General features: G+C 38.7%; 1 protein-coding gene across 1 annotated transcript; it reads right to left on the bottom strand.

Annotated features, from left to right (window-relative positions):
• Positions 1-688: 688 nt before the first annotated feature.
• Positions 689-22,299, bottom strand: LOC117379825 (flotillin-2). Its single transcript, XM_055225915.1, has 11 exons — positions 22,129-22,299; positions 11,326-11,407; positions 11,068-11,158; positions 10,665-10,788; positions 7,837-7,955; positions 6,824-6,937; positions 6,623-6,742; positions 6,347-6,561; positions 5,920-6,103; positions 2,117-2,266; positions 689-2,041 (listed from the first exon to the last, which is right to left on the bottom strand). Exons 1-11 carry the CDS (start codon positions 22,175-22,177, stop codon positions 2,003-2,005), a joined length of 1,287 nt encoding a protein of 428 aa, XP_055081890.1. The 5' UTR covers positions 22,178-22,299; the 3' UTR covers positions 689-2,002.
• Between the last annotated feature and the right edge of the window lie 1,959 nt (positions 22,300-24,258).

Below are 24,258 nucleotides of genomic sequence, written 5' to 3' on the forward strand. Positions count from 1 at the left end.
AGACAAAAGGCAACAGATGATTTTCCTAACTAAAACCGGAAAATGGAATAACGTTAATGTAAAAATTAATTCTCCACAGACTGCCTGGATATTCACATGTCATTGGTGAAAAAAGTCATAGATAACATTGTAAAACCTCTAACCCAGACATGCCAAATTCAGGCTCGTGGGCCAGATTTGGCCCTCCATATAATTATATTTGGCCCACGTGATCATGCTGTGCCAGTATAGTGCATGCACCGCTAATACTACAATCCCAGATTACTTTGCAAATACGTTGATGCCGGTCCCCACCACTTTTGTTGACACTCATTGGCATCTGCTACCTGTTGCCTTACTCAAATTTAATGCACCGCTTCTGAAAAACATGCAGATGTTTCAATAAATATTTAGTGTGGCCCTCCATGTATTTGAGTTTGGCACTCCTGCTCTAACCCATATTTGTAACTTATCTCTTCAGACTATGGCTTGCATGAATGTAATTTAATTAAAGACAATATAATGTCCCCTGAAGCATGGAAACCTAGCAAGTGTGTGTCTGTGTCTGTGTTTCTTGCAGCATGGTTCAGCTCACAGAGGAGAGCAAATGAATTTTATGATCACCTCTGATTATTAATGAATACTTACAAGCTAAGCTGTTTGATTTACAGTATCAGATTCAAAGCAAACCAGACTTCCAGTTTTCTTTCCATGTCTGTTTATTAGTGCAAGAGACTTGATTGAATGCTTATGGAGGGCAAACATTACAAGGTGCAGTAAAAGTCAGACAGTGACACACTTTGTCAAACCTAACATATAAAATGACAGCAAAAACAGCCTCTGTAAAAATGCATATTTAGTGCCTCTGTAAAGCACACACGTGGTCCCTGAATGGTGACATCCATTCACAAGTAATTAAACTATTAATGTAAGAGTGCAGAGTGTAGAAAAATCTATACAAGGCATGCAAAAGGCTGCTCTGGCCAACATACAATAGCTCATGTAGAACATTTCTGTAAAGCAGTGGTTCCCAGTCTTTCTTTCCCTGAAGCCCCCTTTGCGTGAACCAGAGATTTGCTCCCCCCCTGTCTAAAACTGCAGCCTCCACAAATATAATAACATGATAAAAATGATAAGCCTACTAACAAGAATTGATTACAAAACTGCAATTGTATGTTTTCCCATACCCATTGTCCTATTATTTACTATTTAATTTGCATAAATAGTTTCTTTGATGAACTAATTTTCTAACCATACAAAACTCTGTAATTGAGGAAGAATAGAAAAAGAGGAAAAGTCCAGTGCCTTACTCTGGGGCAATCCAAACAAAGTAATAGCTCCATGGAGATAAGCAGGTGGGAAATCACCCAACGAGAAAACTTACACAATGTACATTTAATCTTAATTCAACATTACTGTTGAGGATTTAATGTGTAGAATCTTGTTCTAAACCATAATCCATGGTTATTTATTAATGTACACTTATAGGTGTCCTATTTAATCAAGAAACTTAATCATACCATATTAATGATACATTATGGTTAATGATTCAATATTGCAAAAGTAAGGCAAAGTAAGAAGACACTGGTTAAATTGCAATGGTTAAAATACAGAGGAATCAAATTTGCCCTGGAATAGGTAAGGTTCAAAATTTCAGCTAACTCTCTGAACATAAACAGAGGTTAGCCCTGAAAATAGGTCAAACAAAACATGTCTCTTGAAACAGGGCCAATGTGAAGTACTGCGGTGCAATAACGGTGGCATTTTAACTACAAACACATTTACAGTAAATTTAACAAATATTTAAAAATGAGCAAGTCACTACTATACCACGTGACCATATACATACCATGTTTGGATAAAAAATGAATAGAATTGATACAAAAATGACACCTTGTTAATAAATAGATGAAAAACAGCACATGCAGGAGTGTGTTCTGGTACTGGAGGAAGTAAGGCACCAGAGGTTTTCAAGTGTAAAAACAGTTCCAGTGTGTGGATAATGTCCTGGATCGGGGCAGTTTCATACTTGAGGACAACTCATGTTCTGTAACAGTGGCAGCTGTGGAAAAAACAGCATGTTAGTCCATACTGTCAAGGACATGATTTGGACTCTCGGGGGTCCAGTAGTGCATACCTTTGACAGGTCCACTCCAGTCAGAGCATTGACTGACACAGGCAGCTCAGCCAGCAGTCGGTTCACTTCTCCAGTCACACGGCTGCCGTCCCCACTCAGAATTACGATATCATTCGTCTTAGCCAGTGGGGCAGCCACTTTGGCTGCAATCTGTGAAAGTGTTTACAGGAAGAGATTATTTTCCATGTTGACACTCATTGGTATCTGACAGGCATTACTGGTCATGCCTGTCAATGCAGCAAAAGATTTGGCAATATTAATCCACCATTTCATTCTGTTTAATAACAATGACAAGACAAATAAATCACAAAATTGTGTCAGCTCCTCCACTGTCTTCTGGATTGCTGATTACTTGTCTTGTAGCCACAGGTACGTGCCACTGGGGAGCACCATATTTGTTACTGTGGTCAGTGATGTAGGGACCTCTTAGAATACTTTCCTGTCTCCATTCCTGTTCGGCTCTGATTTTCAGTAGAGCTCTGGGACAGGAGCTGGAGTATAGCTTCAAACCATGTGTGCGCCTAGTTTAGTAGATCGGAGTGTAGAGACAACATGCCAAAGCCACACATTATGGGTCGCAGTCGAAGACGTTCACAACCCAAAATATCCTCCGTGGCTCGAGCAGTGAGGCCGTTTTCAGTCAAAATACAAAACAGGACCAACCTTAGATTTCATGGAGCAAAAGGCTGAATTTGTCTCTTGGGCCCCCGGAAGTGGATGTACACTGGCTCAGGTATTAGTGATTTAGATTTGACAACATTATGACTATGCTCTCATCGCCTCAACCAGTTGTATTTGTATTTACAAGACCAACATCAGACTGAAAACATCCAGAATGTCACGACTACTACAGCAATACTACTCTACAATAACAGTAGACCAACATGTATGGGTGGCCTGGGGGCCCTCTCCCAAAAGGTTTTTGAAATTCTAGACTTTATCCTGGTCTGTGGCTACAGTGGGATTATATTTACATTATAAAATGCAGAAAATGCAGAGGTGGCTAGGGCAAAAGCCAAAAGTTGTACTCAAAAGTTGTATTACAACTCAAGTTGTAATATTGGCTACTCACATAGAAGTGCAAAGTAGTGCTTCAACCACAACTTTTACTAAAGAGTAAAAGTATGGTGTCAGAACTCTTATTACAATTTTTTTTTAAAAAGGATTACTTGTGTAAATGTAGCCTACTAGAATAACTGAGCAGTATCCACCACAAAAAAATGGTCACTATATTATGACCACATTCAGCAGATGGGTGACGCAACGTACATTAGCATACATAATTAGCGAACAATTCACGTAAATGTGCATATTAATTTGCCTATACAATACGCATGGCTTATTCACAGGCCATTCAGTCGTCGAGCAAATGTGACAGTGTTTATCAACATTACTAATTTGATAACAGGACCAACTTGCGGTAGTCTAAACATTCACAGAAGGCTAGTTGATGACTGATTGCAAAAGAAAAAGCCAACAATCAAAAGCGGACATTTTAATAAGCTAACTCACCATGCTGTGTATATGTCGCTTAGATATATATATTTTATGTATTATAAAAATGTCCCACTTTTTACCCTGGCATGTCATGTCCTTTAGAGTAAGAACTAAGTAATAGACTATTTTGAGTCCTCTCACCGTCTTTCCCAAAACAATAATCTTCTTGTGTTCTTGATGCATTGCCCAAGAAGCTTAAACTGTCCAAGAAGCTAGAAACTTAAGCTCACTAACTTTCAGTCTAACTAGTAAAACAGCCATTCAAATGTACCTGAGCTGCCTCAGCGAACCATGGGGTAAGGGGTCCTTGCACCGGTATAAACCCAAATAGACTGGATTGGATTGGCAGGGATTCTAGACTTTTTTTCTATTTCATAAAGTCTTGTGTTTGCCTGGGTAAACCTGTTCTATTGGCTGTAATCTGCTCAGTCAGCAACTGCAGCTCCTTTTCAGTCAAAATACATAGATCTGCTTTTATTGATGCTTTTTGAGGACTAGATCAACAACACGTCCACCATGCACTGATTAAACATCAGAGGGAAGACTGGCTCGGATTGGCAGTGATTCTAGACTTTTTTCAAGTCTTAATGATCCCACAGAGACAGTGAAGACAAACAAATTCAGCTAACTTTTACTTTGGTAGGCCTTTTCTATTTTTATATAGAATATAACATGCGGCTCTTTCAGCCTTATACTGCGGCTCTGCGTGGCTTGGGAAAATACAGTATTTAATTAAAGTGTATTTTATTTGTGTTAGTTCTTTTTTATTGTAGTTTAAATTGGAAGATTTTGCGACGTAACTTTCACCCGTCCCTCATGACGCGCTAATAAGCTTGTCCGTAGATATATCATGAAAATCCTGATAGGAAATCGCCACAGAAATCTATATGATGTAGTGGCAAGTATATTATCTGTTCTTGTCCTCCGCGATGACGTATCAGGTATAACACATCAGACACGTTGCCCAAAAGTAGAGCCACAAGCGAGTGAAAATGAGTCAAAACAAAAGTCTTTGGAGGGCTTTTTAACAAAGGAGAAAAGACCAACTGAGGAGCCAGAAGAGGAGACTACAACCTCCAAGAAAAAGAAAGCTAAATTTAACAGACAATACAAGGAGTCCTACTTAAAATATGGGTTTGTCGCCACAGGTGACTTTCTCACTCTCACACGCAGAGTACGCTCTGCGTAATATGCGGGAAAAGCAAATGAGGCAATGAAACCTTCAAAACTGCTTTGGCACATGGAGACTAAGCACCTGGGATTAAAAGATAAGACTTTAGAGTTTTTTGAAAGAAATTACGAAGCAGACTAGACATAATCACACTGCGGGTGTCATTGTCTCTCATCACTCCTCGATGGGTCCACCTCATCACAAAGAAACAAGTGCTGGGCTCCCTCTGATGCAGCGGTTTGGTGAGTTGTATTTTTTTATCCACTTAACTTATTTTTGGCATATTTATCTGCCACGCGTAGAAGGCCGGTCTTTGAAAATAAAACCTACATTATTCCAGTCCGTGGTGCAAAAAAGGTTGGGGACCCTAAGCACACTATAGTTGTTTACACTAAGCCTACAGGTTAAAAAAAGCCAAAAAAACCAAACAACATATACAGTGTTGTCTTCATTTTAGATGTCAAAAGTATTTGCGGCTCGCAGTGTTTATTTTCCGTGGAAACTGGGTCCAAATGGCTCTTTGCATGTTAAAGGTTGCCGACCCCTGCTCTAGACCATATAGAACACAGAGGCAGCAGCTGCAGCTGCTTCTCTCGCTGTCTTTGTGTCTTAACACCGCTCTGAGGCAGCTTGACCACTACAGTGTGTTTCGGATGTTAGTGATCAATCAGTGGCACTGCGCAGACTTCCTCACTCATGTCAAAAATGTTTACTTGGAAAAGAGATATTCACTTAGATGTTTCGTAACCAGTGAGCTGGTTTGAACTAGGACTGCATCAGAACTGAACCAGGACTAAGCAAGGAGTAAGTAGAAGGGCTGATTACCAGATCTGAATCAGGACTAAACCAAGACTAAACCTGCAGGAGCAGGAGGAGACTACACAGAACAGCCACAGGAATAGAGGCTTTTTGATATTGCCTAAAACATAGTTTCAGCTTCAAAAGTTTAAATAACATTCCAGTCCTATATTTCAATGTAGGTATTAGAAAAATAAAAAAATGGGCTAATGCTGGAATTTTTAATATTATTTGGGCTTCATTTTTAAACAACTTGGTCCCAGATACATTAAAAAATTAATCGATTAACATTTTCAATCTCTGCCCAGCCCTAGTTTTTATTGTTTATGTGCATTACCTTGGGCAACGCCTCCAACACCAGTGCGGTCTTGGCTGCCTCTCCGTACTGCTGGTATGCCTCAGCCTTCAGTCTCATCTTCTCTGCTTCTGCCTTTCCAACTGCTTCAATGGAGCATGCCTCCGCCTCACCCACCTTCCGTATCTTCTCTGCCTCTGCCTGAGCAATCAGCACTTTCTTCATTCTACCAAAACAAAAGAGCAACCTCAACCTTATTATTAAGTGGTTTTAGAGATAAGCATTCATATTTAACTGCCCACCAACTAAGTGTATGTGACAATGCCACATGAAACAAATGCAGCAGATAAAATAGGATATGGTCCCTTGCTGGGCCTGTATTATACCCTACTCAATCTTATGCAAAAACACTGACTCTGTGGCCCAGTGTGAGATCTGTGTTGGGTGTGAATGTGTGCATGGTCCTCACTTGTGGCCCTCAGCCAGCTGCTGCATCTTGTAGGCCTCAGCCTCAGCAGGCCTTTTAACTGTGGCGATGAGTTCCTTGTCTGTGCGATCAATTTCTTTCTCCTCAATAGTGATCTGCTTCTTCCTCTGAACCACCTGGATTTCAATCTCCTCTAAACGTATCTTCTGCTGCTCTTTGGCTGCCTGCAGCTCATAAGCCAGCTGTGCTTCCGCTTTCTGCCAACAAAGAGGTGAGGTAGGTTACAGATGGCATCTCACAGTGACAATTGGGGTGTACCTTAGTGTTAACTTCTTGGTTGAAAGCAGCTTTCTGCAGCTCCAGTTCTCGTTTTGAGTCTGCCATCTTAGTGTCTGCCAAAAATTTGACATCCATCATCTCCTTTTTACATTCTGCCTCCTGTCAGAGTAAAAAAAGCATGTTTGACTTCAGCTTCATTCATGCATAACCTATCACTTTTTTCCCACCAACTCCTTTTACCTGTATACCAGCATCTCTCTCAGCCTCAGCCACTCCAATGTCTGCATCCCGCTGGACAGCTGCTGTCTGTGTCTTTCCCAGGGAACTGAGGTAATCCAGTGTGTCATACACATCCTGTGAGAGACACACTCCAATGAGGCCTACTCACTGCAACCTCTACATACCAGGACTAGAAGGTACATGTAGCTGAGACTTTAGCCAATTGTCAGATTTTATGTTTAAGGTTAGACTCCTTCAAGTGCATAATTCGGTGAGTTCATACCTGTAGTAAATATAAATAATAGTGTAACACCAGTCCAGTGGCAGTTTGCAAGGAAAAGTAGTGCTCAGTTCTAAAACAATTTCCATCTGTTCCCACATTTGGACTCAAACATGAATTCATGGAGTCACTAGGTTTACTGAATGAGTATTATGAGTAGACAAAACCTATCACTGAATTTCTAACAATGACGCACAGTGATAATAGAAAATTGGGGTCTTTTTTTTTGGATAGGCTTGGCAGTGAATTATGGGAAGCTGCACACAATCACAGTTGTGTTACAATTCTTTCTGGACTATGCCCCAAAAAGTCCAACTGTAATTGCGATGTCTGTAATCCCTTAGTTGTCCAGGTAGGTTTAACTAGCTGCAATGTCAGATGTTAGTGTGTCATCAATCAATATCACTTTATTTGTGCCCAAGGGACAATTTTAACACATTGAGCAGTAATAATAGAAAACCTCAAACAAAAGTCTCTATGGATAGTGCAGCTCAACAGATAGGGTCATCAAATCCAGTGTCAAGGCACTTTTGAGTAATATCCCTCTGGACAAAAGTTAGATTAAGTTAGATTTATTATTATAAGAAAACGAGATAGAACTGTGTTGGAGGAGGCCCCACCAAACACACACCACGACTGCCCAAAGCATACCATGCACATGGAAAAGAGGCTTATTATAACTCTCCCTCGTCAATGCCCAGTTATGATAATTTGTATATGTGATATGTATCAAAATGATAAATTCAGTGTCTACCTTTATGGTGAAGCTCAAAATGTCAATGCCCATCCTGCCCACATCTGGAGAAGCCACCTCTCTCACCAGCTGTGCAAACTTGTCACGGTCCTGGTAAATCTGCTCTACTGTCAGGGTACCTGTAATGTACATATTATTAAAAAAAGGGTTTTACATTTCTATGGGGTATTAATCATCAAACACCTAAAATTACCTTTTGTTACCATTTTATTGTTTTGAAAATGTTATATTCACCGATAACTACATATTAAAATGTTTAATTGGTTACAGTTTATTTTCTGATGCTCCTGCTCCCCCTTCAGAGCGCTGCCACAACACAATCAGTGTGCATTCCAATAATGAAACTACTGCACATCACATCAGATTTGTGAAGTTGTAGTGTATTGCTTTGTATCCTGCTTTAAAATATTTATGAAAATTGGCCATGCAGGAGCATGTGTTATGTAGATTTGTGGCCTGAGCCTTGTATAGAATCAGTATAGAGTATTATTGCCATTGTCAGCAAACAGAATTCACAACAACATAAAACAATGATTAATAATAATAGTAAATATAAGCTATGAAAAATGGGGCATGCATTAAAAATAAGGCAGATAAAAATAGCAAAAGAAACGACATTCTTCATTCTTCTGCACTTCTGTGAAGACTGCACTGAGCATTACATTGGAAAAACAAAACAACCATCCATAAGCAAAAGATGAAGTTTAAATCTGTCAACTGGACAAATCATTGTAAGAGTGAAGATGTTTTGCTACTCATCCAAGCCGCTTGTTCAGTTCTGGTCAGATTACTGGTAGACACTGCCATATATTTATCTGAAGGGAGGAGCTAACTACATTGAAACTATTACAGTGTACACCTATTTGTTACAGTTTCTGTTTGTTGGCTAGGTCTATTGAACTACACTAAATTTGAACTGTGCCATATTGAATCAGCTCAGATATTATGTCTCAGGCCCCCATTCCTGTTTAAGGAAGGATTCTCTTTCCTAAAAAAAATAGCTTATTTAACTCTCCTCTCAAACCATTTATTTTCTCTGGCTAAGATGTGAACTTCACTATCTTCAAAGGAGTGGTTAGTGGCTTTGAAATGGAGATGTACGGCGGACTGGGGTCCAGAGGAACTCTCACGCCGATGTTGGTACATCCTCTTATGGAGTAGCTGTTTAGTTTCTCCAATGTAAAATTCACTGCACTCACTGAAGTAAGTTGTGTTATAAAGTGCTCATGAGTCCAATGGCATAGTTATTATGGCGAGAGGTATCAGACATGATTCAACATGAATGTAAACACACTGGATTATAGCCAAATGCTAATTTCCATCCATTGTTCCAAAGGATTAGAGTCACAAAAGGGCCTACTATAAAATATTGCACACTCCTTACACAGTTCCAATTATTGCTGACTAAATTCATTGCACAATCTCCCTTATTTCACAGTCAATTCAGCCACACATTCATTCAAGACATTTACATTTCATACCTACTTTACCTACTTACCAGGCCCAAGGATTGAGATTTGACATCATCAACTACCACATATAGTTTCCTGCAGGACAGATACGATGTAAACCATTGAAGGAGTTGACTAGAACTGTTTAACTGAGTCAATCTGGAAAGTAGAATATGATGGTTTAAGGAGTCAAAGGCTTTCTTCAAGCCTAAGAAGACAGCCCCAACACAGGGACTCCTATCAAGCAAGCACTTTATGTTTTCTGTTAACGCACACAGTGTCTGTGGAGAAATGGGTCTGAAAGCCAACCTGTAATGGGTGTAATGAGGGTTGAGTGTTTTAAATGAGCAATAAGGAGTTTGACCACCCACTTCTCAGCTATTTTAGATATAACAGGAAGTACTCATATTGGCCGATAATTAGCCATGTCTGTTTTAGCACCCGATTTAAAATCTGGTGTTACCACAGCTACTTTCCAACCAAAGGTTTAAAGGACATATTGAAGAGATTGGTCTTACAAGAGGATCGTTATATTCTTTCAGTAAATTGGACCATATCCTCCTGCCCGAGGGGAGGGACTTAAAAATAGTCCAAGTGTCCAGGGTGAGAAAAGTCAGCTGTGATCCAATCTGCTCACCCCCGAATCTTGGAGAGATGGGAGGCTGTAGCCAATCACCTTCTCAGCAGAGTGCACAGTGCGCTGCAATCTATATCTGTCCCAGGCAGAGGCCCTGGTGTACCAAACCATGTTGGAGGAGTTGAAGATGAACTCAATAATTGCTGAGTAGAATACCATCATCTGAGCTGAGATCTTGACTTTCCTCAGCTGCTGTAGGTCATCTTCTATTGGGTCCTCTTGATGAGGGAGTTGATGGTGGGCTCCACTTGAGGTCCTAGGTGATGGTGGTGCCAAAGAAGCAGAAGGAGTCCACAACCTGATGATATTTTTGTTTTTTAAGGCTTATGGGTGTCATATTACACAGTGTGAGGAATTTAAAGCACTATACCTGATTTTCACTGGCTTCAAAATGTGAAAAACACAACTACTTTATTTTAAATGGTTTGCAAAGATCTAACGTTATTCCTCCCTTACCTTATGCATTGCTAACATAATCATTTTTCACCAAAACAAATTTATAATTGCATTTCACAACTCTCAGAGGCCACATAAGAATTTGCCATCATGCTAACAGTACTGGTTATAAATTTAGTCTTTGTCCCTGTCTCCTTGTGAGACCTAGGACCCACTTTTTTGAGCCACAACACAAGTCTTTCTTGTACCATGTACAAGAAACTTTCGTGGCAGACAGCCATAATCGTGCAATGAAGACCAAGCTTTACAGGGCCATATTGACTTTAATAAGACAAGATTCATACCAAGTATGGATCGCAGGTGTCCTTCCAAAGTGTGCAGAAGGACTGCTTTGATTTCCATCACAGATTTGCCCAGGAACTGTTCACAAGCCACAGCCAGCAGATCCCTGTCTGTCATGACTTTCACCTAAATAATACAATATTCACAGTCAACCACAACTCACCATAATTCATTTGCTGTAGTGGTCAAATTAGTTTATTGTCTAAACATTTAGTTATTCTTTTGTATGCTTTGCAGTTTCACTAATAACACTCTTTAAGCATTGCAAGTTGATTGTAAAGACTTGAATAAAGCCTGTAAAATGTTTTCAACTTGCCGTTTCTTTGTGTTCACAAACAGGACTTTTTAATACCTAGCACATACATGGGACAGAAGTTGTCAAATGAACGTGAAATCAGTAGTTACCTGGGCAACCCCAGTGACAGTGATGGCCACACCCTCTGCAGTCTCCACCTCCTCACAGCGCGGTTGGAGAGTCATGATCTCCAATGTCATCCTACAACAAACATATTTAGAACACTTTACCTTTCACTGTAAAAGTATTGTATAAAATAAAATAATACAATATGCATTATTATTATTATTATTATTATTATTATTATTATTATTATTATTATTATTATTATTATTATTAAGGAAAAATATCTTATCAAAGTTAATAACCTTTGGGTGTCAGAGATGAGCCACCAAGCCCAGGCCCAGCCTCCAACAACATAAGTCTTTTCGTCAGCACCACAACAGGCCCCTGTGGGAAAAGAACATCATACAAGTGATCTAACAAGTGGCTTTGGGGTCACAGACTAAGGTTAGCTCTTTTATAAATATTTATAAATATTGCACATATACATCACAATGTATATGTGCAATATTTTACATATACATTAGCAAGATGGCCTAATGTATATGTAAAAAATAAAATATTGTAAATAAAATCATTATTGATAAGTATTTACCTCAGGTACTATCCTACCAAACCAGGTAATAATTGGAAAAACATGCAGCACTTTAAGGCTACTGTCGGAAATAAGTACGCCATTACATTTACAGCAGTAAGCCTAATGAACGGGAGAAAAAAGGGAGCTGTGTGTTTCCCCTCGCTCCTCTGATCAGAATGAACTGAAAATGTTTGTTTTACAAATCAAAATATTGTCAGTGTGTACTCTGGCTCCTCTCACATTTTGCCAGACAACTGGTGCTTATGAGCTGATGTTTAGTTCTCCAGTGGTTGGCCCAGCTTTAGGTGCGGAGAAAGTGTTGTGCATATAAACTGTGCAACAAATTGGAAACTCTTGACATGATTCTTGTAGCTGCGATAAAAGTTTATCAAGGAGGTGGATGTCTTTGGAGAGGAGTTGTTCAAGTAAAAGACACTGGAGAAAGTGAAGGGAATTGGGGTGCAAGAACAAGAATTATTCACAATAGTTCTTTGTGGTGGTAATGCACACTTTTTATTAATAGTGCAGGCTTCTAGAAGAGGTACTGTAAAACATATTTGGTCAAAGTGTGGCCATGATAAAAGCATCACTATAAGACTCACTATTATGCTAAACGTGGCAGCCTAGCAGTTGGCATGCAGCAAACATACAGTTGAAACCAGACGTTTACATACATTATATAAAAAGACACACTTTTTTTCCTCACTGTCTGACATGAAATCAGACTAAGCTTTTCCTATTTTATTTCAATTAGGATTACCTAAATTATTTCTATTTGCTAAATCCCAGAATAATGAGAGAAAGATTATTTAATGATTACACTGGGTTACAAAAAAAAAACATTTTTGAAAGTTGTCTGTGTTTTTTCAACTGAATTTGCACCATTTAGCACCGCTGAATCCAAAAATGATATCCATTTTTCTCAGTCAGGTCAGGTTTTTATGCTAATTTGATTTTGAAAAATCCGATCTTCTGACTAAATTGATTACAATTTTGTGACATTATCAGTTGATTTTCTTTAATATTTCTCATCCAAAAAATGTTTTAGGAGATAAAAAAATAGTTTTCTAACAGAATGTATTAATTAAATGTTACGTTATGTTAATTGATAAAGGTAAGTACATGTAAATTGGAACGTTACGTTGTCATTGTGCAAAATTCAGGACATGAACTTCTGTTTTTATGAACCCATTGAATGCTCAGCAGCAGGGATGTCTCTCTTCAGAGTCCAACAGTAATCAGTCATCATGACTGCATCCCAGCGTCCCTGATACCTGGTCTCCATCTCTTTTATGTCCTGATGGAATCTCTCCACCTGCTCATCACTCAGTGATCCCAGATTCTCAGGAAATCTGAACATTTAGCTCCTTTTGGGAAAAAGGATGTGGAGCATCATCATTAAAACCACACTGGAGGAATCTTTGTCACTGATGTCAGGAACTTCTACAAAGACAGGTACTGGAATTTCATCACAGTGAGCTACAGGACGACGTGCTGATTCACGGTCAGGATACTTGAGGCTGCTTCGGTTCTTTCTGTTGATCCCAGTCACATCAATAGCCCAGAAGTAGCTATTGATGTCGGCTCCCTCCAAACCATGGGAATTCCAAACTTCAGACAACTCTTCTTGCCTTTAGTCCACTGACGCAGATACTCGGTGCATGACTTGCATGCCATGTGTGGCACCCAAGCTTCATCTTGGTCATCAAGTTTCATACCAAAATAAGCATGGTAAGCACGCTTTATGAAACTTGTGACTTGATTCCTGTTAGGAACATTGGTGTATTCACCGCAGATGTAGCAGAATATGTCAGGCTTATTTTTTACAACATCTTCTAGTCGAAGCCATTTCATTCACTTGCAATATAAAAAAAAAAAACAATTAGTCATAAATTGGCACATGCAAAATCTTCAGAATTTGTTTATACCGAGAAATATAACAGAATTTTGCATCATATGACGTGAAAATACTCATACATGTAAACAAAATCGTCCAAAAACAAATATGTAGCTTAGTTCAGAACGTTGACCTGATTGAGCAAAACCAATGTGATTTTTGGATTCAGGACATCAAAATTATCCTAAATCAGCAAAAAAATCTTAGACAATAAATTTAGTGTTGACCAGTGTTATTTAATGATTGTTTAATGACAACATTTGAGTTAATTAGAGACACACCTGTGGATGCATGGATGCATTTGAAGGCACACCTGAAACATACTTCTTTGTGCAACATCATGGGACAGACAAAAGAAATCAGCAAAGATATCAGGGATAAACACCTTAATTTTGGGATATGTCCTGTGGTCTGATGAATCTAAAATTGAATTGTTTGGCCATTTGAGCACCGTTAGGTTTGGAGGAAAAATGGAGAAGCTTGCAAGCCTAAGAACATCAACCAATTGTGAAATACGGTGGTGGCAGCATCATATTGTGAGGCTGTTTTGTTGCAAGAGGGACTGGTGCACTTCACAAAATAGATGGTATCATGACGAAAAAAATATGTTGAAATACTGAAGCAACATCAGCAACACAAATTAAAGTTGGGAGCAAATGGGTCTTCCAAATGTACAATTACCCAAAGCATACTACCAAACTGGTTACAAAGTGGCTTAAAAATAACAAAGTCAATGTTTTGGAGTGGCCATCACAAAGTCCTGATCTCAATCTTATTGAAAATTTATTGACAGACCTGAAAAGGCATGTGTGAGCAAGGCAGCCTACAAACTTGGCTCAGTTACCAGTTCTGTCAGAAGGAATGGGCCAAAATTCCTGTCAGCTTGTGAGAAGCTTGTAGAAGCATATCCAAAGTGTTTGACCCAAGTCATACAGTTTAAAGGCAATGGTACCGAATAGTAATGAAGTGTACGTAAACTTCTGACTTCGAAGAAAGTACAAAATCATTATTCTGGCCTTTAACAAAGAAATAATTTTAGTAATCCTAATTGACAGTTTTGTATATCCTATGTGTATGTGTGTATCTGTATGTAAACGTCTGATTTCAACTGCAGTATGTAAAGACAAGATATGAAAACAGAAAAGGTATGTCTTAATAATATATGGTGATTTAGGTAGGAATTTAAAACAGTCCCTCAAATAAGTATCTTAAACTGAAAAGGTTGTTAAATTATGAAAATCTGGCACCCCAGTTAGATTTGTGCCCGAATTCACCCCGATTTGCTCTGATGGATGGATATGTAGGCATCAGAAAGCTAGTGAGATCAAAACAACGCCATCTGGCTAGCACAGGCTCTATGGCTGCTTAACCCTGTGGATAGCATGAAAGAGCCCACCTGACAGCGGTGAACACAGGTGATTGATTTGAGCTCTGTTGTGTGATCAGAAACACTCACTCGTTTGACTCATTGTCCCATTTCCTCAAAGCAGCAACCTACTTTAGATGTGGATAAATGCCTCATATGTGAGTTCATGAAAGTCCAATATAGATGTCCATTATGGAAAAATGAGGCGGTTGATGCATTCCTAACTACCCTGCATGAATTAGCGGAGCAGTGTAACTACAAAACACTCCATGATGAACTAATAAAACACAAAATAGTAGTGCACAACAGAGAAGGTCTATGTCTCATCAGCAAAGCACAGAGATGTACTAGCAGAACTACAGTTGTGCTCATAAGTTTATATACCCTGGCAGAATGTGTGTTTTTTGGCCATTTTTCAGACAATATGAATGATAACACAAAAACTTTTCCTTTACTCATGGTTAGTGGTTGGGTGAAGCCATTTATTATCAAACAACTGTGTTTAATTTTTTAAATTTTTTAATGACAACAGAAACTACAAAAATAGCTCACACTTTAAAGCTCACACATCCCTATAACATCAGTGATACATCTCAGTGTTTTACAGTAGGAATCATGTCCCTTTCATCATAGGCCTTGTTGTGCCCTCTCCATATGCAGTGCCAGTGTTTTATGATTGTGACCAAAAAGTTAAATTTTGGTCTCATCACTCCAAATGGCTTTGTTCCATAAGTTTTGAGGCTTGTCTCTGTGCTGTTTGGCATATTGTAAGTGTAATACTTTGTGGTATTTCCGTAATAATGACTTTCTTCTGGTGACTCGACCATGCTGTCCATTTTTCAAGTGCCTCCTTATTGTTCTTCAATAAGGAGGCCACACCACTTTTTTCAGTCCTGTATTTCCACTGAAGTTATTTGTGGATTTTTCTTTGCATCCCGAACAATTTTCCTGTCAATTATGGCTGAAATTTTTGGTTGGTCCACCTGACCTAGGTTTGGTTTCAACAGAATCCCCCATTTTCCACTTTGAACACTGCTGATTGGCATTCTCAATTCGTTAGATATCTTTTTATATCCCTTTACTATTTTATACAGATCAATTACCTTTTCCCGCAATTTGACAATTCCTTTGCTTTCCCCAGGACTCAGAAACCTGAAACGTCAGTGTAGCACTGGATGAAAGATGGTGTCAACCTTTGTGCATGTTATCAGGCCAACATCACCAGGGTATGTACAGTTTTGATCAGGGTCATTTGGGTAGTTTCTGTTGTCATTATGATTTTAAAAAATACAAACACAATTGTTTGATAATAAATGGTTTCACCCAATGACTGGCCATGAGTAAAAGAAACGTGTTTTGTGTTATCATACATATTCTCTGAAAAATTGACAAAAAAAATCACAAATTCATGCCATGGTAAACTCATGAGCACAATCACAATTGTGCACGCAGGACATCAATGTGTTGTAAAATAAGAAGCTCACCAAAAGTGTGTAGTAGCCTGGGCTGAGCCAACAAATAACTGAAATTGTGCTCAAATTCAGGAAACTCATTCAAGAAAGACAGAACTACAATGACCTGCTAAATGCCAACTTAATTCTTTGACCACCTGTGACAAAAAGTGGGTACCGATCTTTGTGAGCTGAGAGGAAAAACTTGCAGTGGACTATCTATCCAGATTTGTTGTCTGAATTAAATGCAATGATGTCATTACCTACTTGAAAACTTTCTTTGCTCATCTGAGCATTCCTGAGGTCCTCCTCTGATAATGGACTACAGTTTTCAAAATTATCAAACTCTGACTTTGCCGCAACTTTAAACACGTCACAAGCAGGAAAAGGAAATGGAGAAGAGGATGTTGGCAAACTTCAACAGGCACCACTATGCAACTTGCCTGCAGCAGAATAAGTGTAGGTAACTGACCCCAAAACAAGTGAGATCTTACACAGTGTGGTGTAATCGTATGCATTAGATTCCTTTACATTAAAGGAAATATCTTTGCTTTTAGTGCAGAAACCTTAAACATGTAGTGTAACTCCTGTGACCACTATTGATGTTAGAACTAGATTAGGAAGAGCAGCTGTCAAACCTAAAAAGCTAGACTTGTAATGATCCGCTAAATAACACCAATTTTATACAGGGTACAGTACCTGCATTATTCTGTCTTGGTTTTCTTTGTAAATATGTGTGTGAGTGTGTGTGTGGGTGGAGATAAAATAATACTAATAATAATAATAAAAGTAAAAATAACAATAACAGGTTTTATTATTGCTGTCATACTCAGTGTTCAATGGTTGGTCAATATTGCTCTATGTTAGTTTTGTGGTCCTAATGGTGGTATTGGTTATTTAGATTTAAATGTATAATGTGTGTGCGTGCGTGTCCTGTACAATGCATTAAAAGAGGCAAGGTTTTGGTGAGCCCGCACTCAAGGGGCAGTACCCCCTAGGAACGGGCCCATTCCTTGCTAGATCTTATCTTTTTATGTATTTGTCAATTATTATTATTATTGATTAATAATTAATTTATTATTATTAATAATAATAATTATATATATATATATATATATATATATATATATATATATATATATATATATATACACACACACACATTATTATTTAATAATTCATGTTATTTATTTTTTTATATTTTATATGTGTGTTTATATACATCAATTTATTTATCTCCATCAGAACCACAAATTAATTCAATAAATAAATAAATTTGTTAATGAATAAGGGAATAATAATAATGACAATAATAGTAGTGACAGCAACAATAGAAACGTGTACATACAATGAAAACGATAACACAACAATAATAGTGGTATACCGCAATAGTGGTGGTATGATTGCAATTATTGTAATAAAGTTTAGATAATGTTGTGTGTGTGTGTGTGTGTGTGTGTGTGTGTGTGTGTGTGTGTGTGTGTGTGTGTGGGGGTGTGTGTGTGTGGGGGGGGGGGTGTGGGGGGTGTGTGTGTGTGTGTGTGTGTCTTTGTAGGAATGGGGGTGTGTATAGGAATGTGCGTGGCATTCTCATAATTACTATGTTAATGGTGTTATAATAGTCTAATGGTGGAGTTTATGTTGTTGATATTGATGACTGATTGAAAACAATATCAAAGTGGTTTATGAATGGTGTCCAGGTTTCCATGAAAGACGGTATGTCATCCCATGGTGCATTGTGAACAGGGGTCTGTGTCTGTTAGTCCCATTTTGAATTTCTTGTATTGGGTGATGTGTGTCCTGTGGATAACTTTGTATTGGATAAGTTGTAGATTAGTGTTGGATGTCATCGAGAACGTATTTTTGCAAATTTCTGTCCAGAGTTCGTATGTAGATGGTGTATCTATATCTGTGTTCCATTTGAGTTGTGGTGTATGTATTAAATTGGCTGAATGGATAAGTTTGTATAGTTTGGAAATGAGTTTCTTTGGTTTCTTGATATTCTTTATGTTTTCTAATAGTTGAGGAGGATCCAGGGTATTATTAGTTATATTAATCTTGCTTTGGATAATGGATTTGATTTGTAAATATTGAAAGCGATTATTGTTGTTGATTTCGAACCGTTCCATAAGTTGTTTAAATGTTATGAATTTATTGTTGTGGATTAAGTGGTGAAGGTGAGTGATGCCTTTTTGTTCCCATGTGTAATAGTGAAGTGGGGTACTATTCATGTGAAAGTCAGGGTTGTGCCAGATGGGGGTGTATTTACAAGGTGCCGTGGAAGAATTGGTTAATTTTAAAGCTTTCCACCAGGCGGTCAGAGTTGTTGAAATTACTGTGTTCTTGAAGCAGTTATGTTTTTTCAGAGTAGTATTCATTGAGGGTATGTCTGCCAAAGAAAGTTTTTTGAAGTATGACTGTTCCAAAGAAATCCATGTGCTATTATTGTATGTTTGTCCTGTCCACTTGACTAGATATTGTAGTTGATTTGCCAAGTGATAGTGGATGAAATTTGGTACTTCGAGGCCGCCTTGTGCTTTGTTTTTTTGTAATGTTGAGAGTTTGATTTTTGCTTTTTTGTTCTTCCAATAAAAGTATATCATTAATGAGTCTAGTGTCTGAAACTTTTGTCCGGAGGTGTAGCTGGGATGTTCGCAAATAGGTAGTTCAATTTGGGGAGGATTTTCATTTTTACTGATGTTATTCGTCCTATTAGTGAAAGTGGTAAGTTTGTCCATCGTCCAAGGTCGTCTTCTATTGTTTTGAGCAGAGGGTTATGATTAAGTGAGAACAACTCTGACAGCCTGGGGGAAATGTTATTGCCTAAATACTTAATGTTACCTGTGTGCATACCAGGGAATGAATCCTGAGCTGCAGAACTTCCTCTTTCATCTGAGAGAGGGAGTATTGTTGATTTGTTCCAGTTGATAGTGTAGTCTGATATGGATGAGAATGTATTTATAATTTTGAAAGTTTCGTGTAATGATTGCTGTGGTGTTTGTAGGTACAGTAGAATATCATCTGCATATAGGCTGATTTTATGATGTGTGTCCGAGACGTATATTCCTTGTCATTTTGGCGTATTGCTACTGCGAGCGGTTCAATGAATAAGGCAAACAGCGAGGGAGAGAGCAGGCATCCTTGTCTAGTGCCCCTGTGCAGTGTGAACGTGGGTGAAGTGATACCATTAGTTGTGACTGTGGCTCTAGGTGAGGTATAGAGTGTCTTAATCCAGTGGATTAATGACTCCCCGAAGCCAAATTGATGGAGTGTGTGGAAAAGAAATGTCCAGTTTACCTTATCAAAAGCTTTTTCTGCATCTAATGAGGTTATGATTGTCCTGATATTTGATTGTTGAGCGATATTGATGAGGTTGAATAATCTACGAAGGTTGTCTGAAGAGTTTCTATTTTTGATAAATCTTGTTTGGTCGGGGTGAATTAACAGTGGCATAACTTTTTCTATTTGGAGGGCAAGTGCTTTTGTAATGATTTTTAAATCTGTATTAAGTAATGAAAGAGGTCTATAGCTGGTAGGTTGGGTTGGGTCTTTGTCTGGTTTAAGTATTATTCATACCTGATGAAATTTTGTTATGTATGATATAATGACACTGTCCTGATGCACTTTGGGTGACTAAAAAATGGTTGTCTAACAGACTATACTAACAGCACACGGTTGTCCCACGTTATTTGTAGTTTGCTTGTAATTTTATTAATCTGGATGAACAACTCATATTTGATAATATACATTTCTATTAAAGACCATGAATAATAGAGCTCTGTTTTGCAGACAGATGATGATCTGTATTGTGCACAATACATCAAGCCACCCTGCAACACTTGCTGCCTGCTGCTGTCCCGTATGTGCTGTAATAGTACAATGTGTCATTAAAGTTTAGGGTTAACTTCATTTATTGCAGAAGTAAACACATTTCATCTACAGCTGTCTCAAACACAGATTAATTTTTGTTTCTTTTAATCTTACCTGAAGAACACCTAAACGGCTTTATCACTGAGAAAGTGTAACATGATAATTTTACAGAAATGTTACAGAAAATAGATTTGGACTTAATATGATCTTCATATTTTCAAGTGTGTGAGGCAAAACACGTGTTTAAAGACCAACATAGAATTTTTTGATGATGACCACTAGATAATGATTCATGGAGAGATGTGACAGTTATTTGATATCTCTTCTGATAATAAGAAATTTTAAGTACTAAAATAATGTACTGTGTGTAGTGTACTGCAATTCAGCTGTAGTAATCGACCTGACCACATTCACGTGCCAGTAAAAAAGTAGTCTGAGGATATATTAACATATAACTGTTTGTTACTAACCTATTAATGTGTTTTATGTTTGCAATGAATATCTTTGACTATTGACATTATTGACAAAGCATTTCCAGAAGAATTGTACAATAAAAACATTTTTTTTTTCCAAAGGGGGGATCTCTTACCTTTTATATATTCACTTGTCAATACTAAAATCCTACATTAAGAAAGCATATTTCATCCCTTTTGTTGAAACTTTAAGGTAACTAAGGCTATTTCAGATTTATCACAGAAATATTGCCAAATTGTTACAGTTTAAAGTTAACCATAGTACTTGTCACTCATATGTTTTTAGTCATAGCATTTGGATGACATGTATTATAATATCTTGGGCTCAAGGTCCGGCTATTTGATCACTAGTGCGCAATCCTTTTAACTGATCCATGTGCGGAATATGCGCGGTGCTTGGTGTTAGCATTAGCAGCGAGTCTCGGTTGCAGGAGGGAGCAGCTCCGCGTTTCGGCACGGCCTAGGCGGGCCTCGGAGGCTACACAGAGCTCTGAGCGCTGTAGAAGGTACAAAAACCCAGCCTGCGCAGCCTAAGTGGCCTGGGTCTGCCGCTGCTGTGGGAGCAGAGGGGAGGCGGAGCCAGGACTAGGGCCTGAAATACACTGCACGAGAACACGCGAGGCGCGGAGTGATGACACACAGACAGCGAGCGGAGAGTAGCAGCTCTGTCTCTGTGTTTCTTTATGGTGAAGTATAGAGCAGATTATAGCCAGTTAAAAAAAGAGTCTGCCAATCTGAACCAGTCTTCCCTCTGATGTTTAATTGCGTGGTCTCCATATATTGTTGAGGTAAAAAGCACAATAATAGAATAGCAGACGAGCGGCATTCGGCTGAGACGCAAGGCGCGCGGCTGCGCGGCGTGTGCTGTGCTCTCACTCTTATCTGCTTAACTAGGAGCGCAAGTGGAATGAGCCTGGCGACTTCCTGCGCACGGCACTGTGCTGCTGGTCTGTGGTTACGCTACAAAATGCCCTTGCGGTGTGTTTCAGGCGTAGGGGAGAGGGAACGGTGCGCCTCGTCCTAGTTATTGCTCAAATGAATACATTTAATGCAAATACTAAGCAGTTCGGACTGAGAAAATAATTTAACTTATGTCAATACGTATTCATCTCACGATACCATCTAAAAATTCTGGTTGCAGATGTACGAGTGATTAAAACATATTAAAAAAAATAAATTACACAAACTGGCACAGACGTCAAAAAAGCAAAATGCAAGCATTTGGACGCAGTCTGCAGCCCTGAGATAAACTGACATTCAGTTTATGTCATGCGGTTTTAGCATTAGTCTGCACAGAGCCTAAACTCGTCTACAAAAGCGAATGTCAATTTATATCCGATACATAATATAATTAAAGCAAAGGAAACGAGTCTCATAGGAGCTATCTCATCTGTTAGATGCAACGCTCATTCTCTGAGCTACGCCACCCAGTTTAACGATAAGCTAAATGACATCGTAAAATATAAACACCTACCAGAAACAACCAAAGCTTCGTTGGGCCCAACAGTCAGACAGTTTCCCATGTCGATGTAAGGAGAGCTACACGAAGGAAAGGCGAGTGTGTGCTAACTGAGCAGAACTGAGCAGGCTCAGGGATGATTACGCCTGGATGCTGCAAATCCTTTATTTTCTGATGCCAAATGATATGTTACATTGTCTTTCAAACAGCAGGGGGCGGTGTTTTGAAAATATTAGACCATCCCAATGATATTATTAAATTTGTCTCCAAAATTGTGCTATGTTTTAGAATGAATGAATATTCTACGGAATCAAAAGCCTCGTAAAAATCAAGGAATCTGATGTTTTGGTTTATTTTCATCTAAAACATCAGAATAATCAAGAAGATCTACAGTGTGATATTGTTATGAAACACTCCCTTAAGTCTCTTTGCTACTGAACCTGAAAAAATGTTATAATGTGTGTTCAGAAGCGTTCCAGGCCTGAGATTATCCAACTGTCTTTTATCCTTTTCCTGGTTTTGGAATCATTATTATTATTATAGTTATTAATCCCCATTTCATGGGTGACATCAATTCTTTTCTTTTAATACACTCATTTAAGGCTTCAAATAAAATCACTCTCACTTCGTCCCCAAAACATCTATTAAAATTTACTGTAAGATCATCTGTACCTGAATTTATTCTTAATTGCTGCATCAAGCAATTTTCTGTTTGTTATCCAGTAACACACTTCTCTGTAAATTTCATCAATTTGTGGAATCAAGTGATGAACATTGCTGTAAAAATCATTACAGTCTCCTTCTGAACATTCTGTAGAGAATAAGTTTAAATAGAACCTGTAAACTTCATTTTCAATTGTGACTGTTCAAGTTTTTTTATTTGACCTTCAACCCTGGATTCACTCTCAAGGGATTCATATAGCATACAGCCCACCATGTTAAAGTCCAAATTCAAATTTGAAACAAGTTTATCAATTAAAAGGTGTGGCTGGATGGTATTAAAAGCTGAGGAGAGGTCCAAGAATAGGAGCCTTGCATGCGTTTTCGAGCTCTCTAGGTGTTTAAGGACCATATTTAAAAGAGTTGCTGTGGCATCCTCCACCTCACGACCCGCCCTGTATGCGAATTGCAGGGGGTCAAGCAGGTGCTCCACTAAAGGAACAAGTTCATTTTTCATAAGCCTCTCGAAGGATTTCATAACTAGTGAGGTCAAAGCCACTGGTCTAAAATCATGTACAACCTTGGGGTGTTTTATTTTGGCCACAGGAATTATTGTGCTTTGTTTCCATGTCTTTGGCACCCTCTGCTGGTGGATTGACATCTAAAATATATAAAAGAAGAGTGGACCTAATTGTTCCGCACAAGAGGACAACAGGCGGCCGCAAATATTATCTGGGCCTGGACTTTTCTTTGCATTAGTTTGTCTAAAGCAAGAGACCACTAACTGTTCATTGAAAGGTGGTGAGCCAGGGCAAAGCAAATCATTTTTCCGTTTAAGAATTTCATTAGTATAATCCATTGTTTCAAATCAAAGGTAAAAGGAATTAAAAACTTGAGCTAATTGTTTATCAGATTTAATATCATTCAAGTTAATCTTAGACTGTTTCTGCCTGGTGGAACCTAGAATAGTGTTTAGGCCATCCCAGGCCGAGCCCGGGGATTTGGGATGGAACCCACCATGTAGTTGGATGGTACTGTACCCTTTGAGGGATCCTTCTGGATCTGGATTGTACGCCCTTCAGTTAGCCATTCAGGGTGAGTCATCATTTGTGCTGCCAGGCGCTCATGGAGAGCAGTGAGCTTCTTAAGCCAGTAGGCATGGATCATGTCAGGGCCTGGTGTGGTCCAGTTTTTCATACCTAAGACTCTTTCCTGGATGTCTGCCACTGTGATGGTAACTGGATTCTGTTCAGGAAGGTTGCTGTGGTCTTCTCTGAGAGCCACCAGCCACTGTGCATTGCTGTCATGTAAAGCCTCCTTCTCCCATATACTATTCCAGTACTGTTCGGTTTCCAGCCTTGCTGGGGCTCTAGTGTTATTACCCTGCCATTGAGCATACACTTTCACCGGTTGTGTTGTGAACAGATGGTTTACTCATCTGGCTTCATTATCTTGTGTGTATCTCTTTAGGCAACTGGCCAAGGC

This window comes from Periophthalmus magnuspinnatus, chromosome 13 (genome assembly GCF_009829125.3).
Source record: "Periophthalmus magnuspinnatus isolate fPerMag1 chromosome 13, fPerMag1.2.pri, whole genome shotgun sequence".
In the NCBI taxonomy this organism is placed as follows: Eukaryota; Metazoa; Chordata; class Actinopteri; order Gobiiformes; family Gobiidae; genus Periophthalmus; species Periophthalmus magnuspinnatus.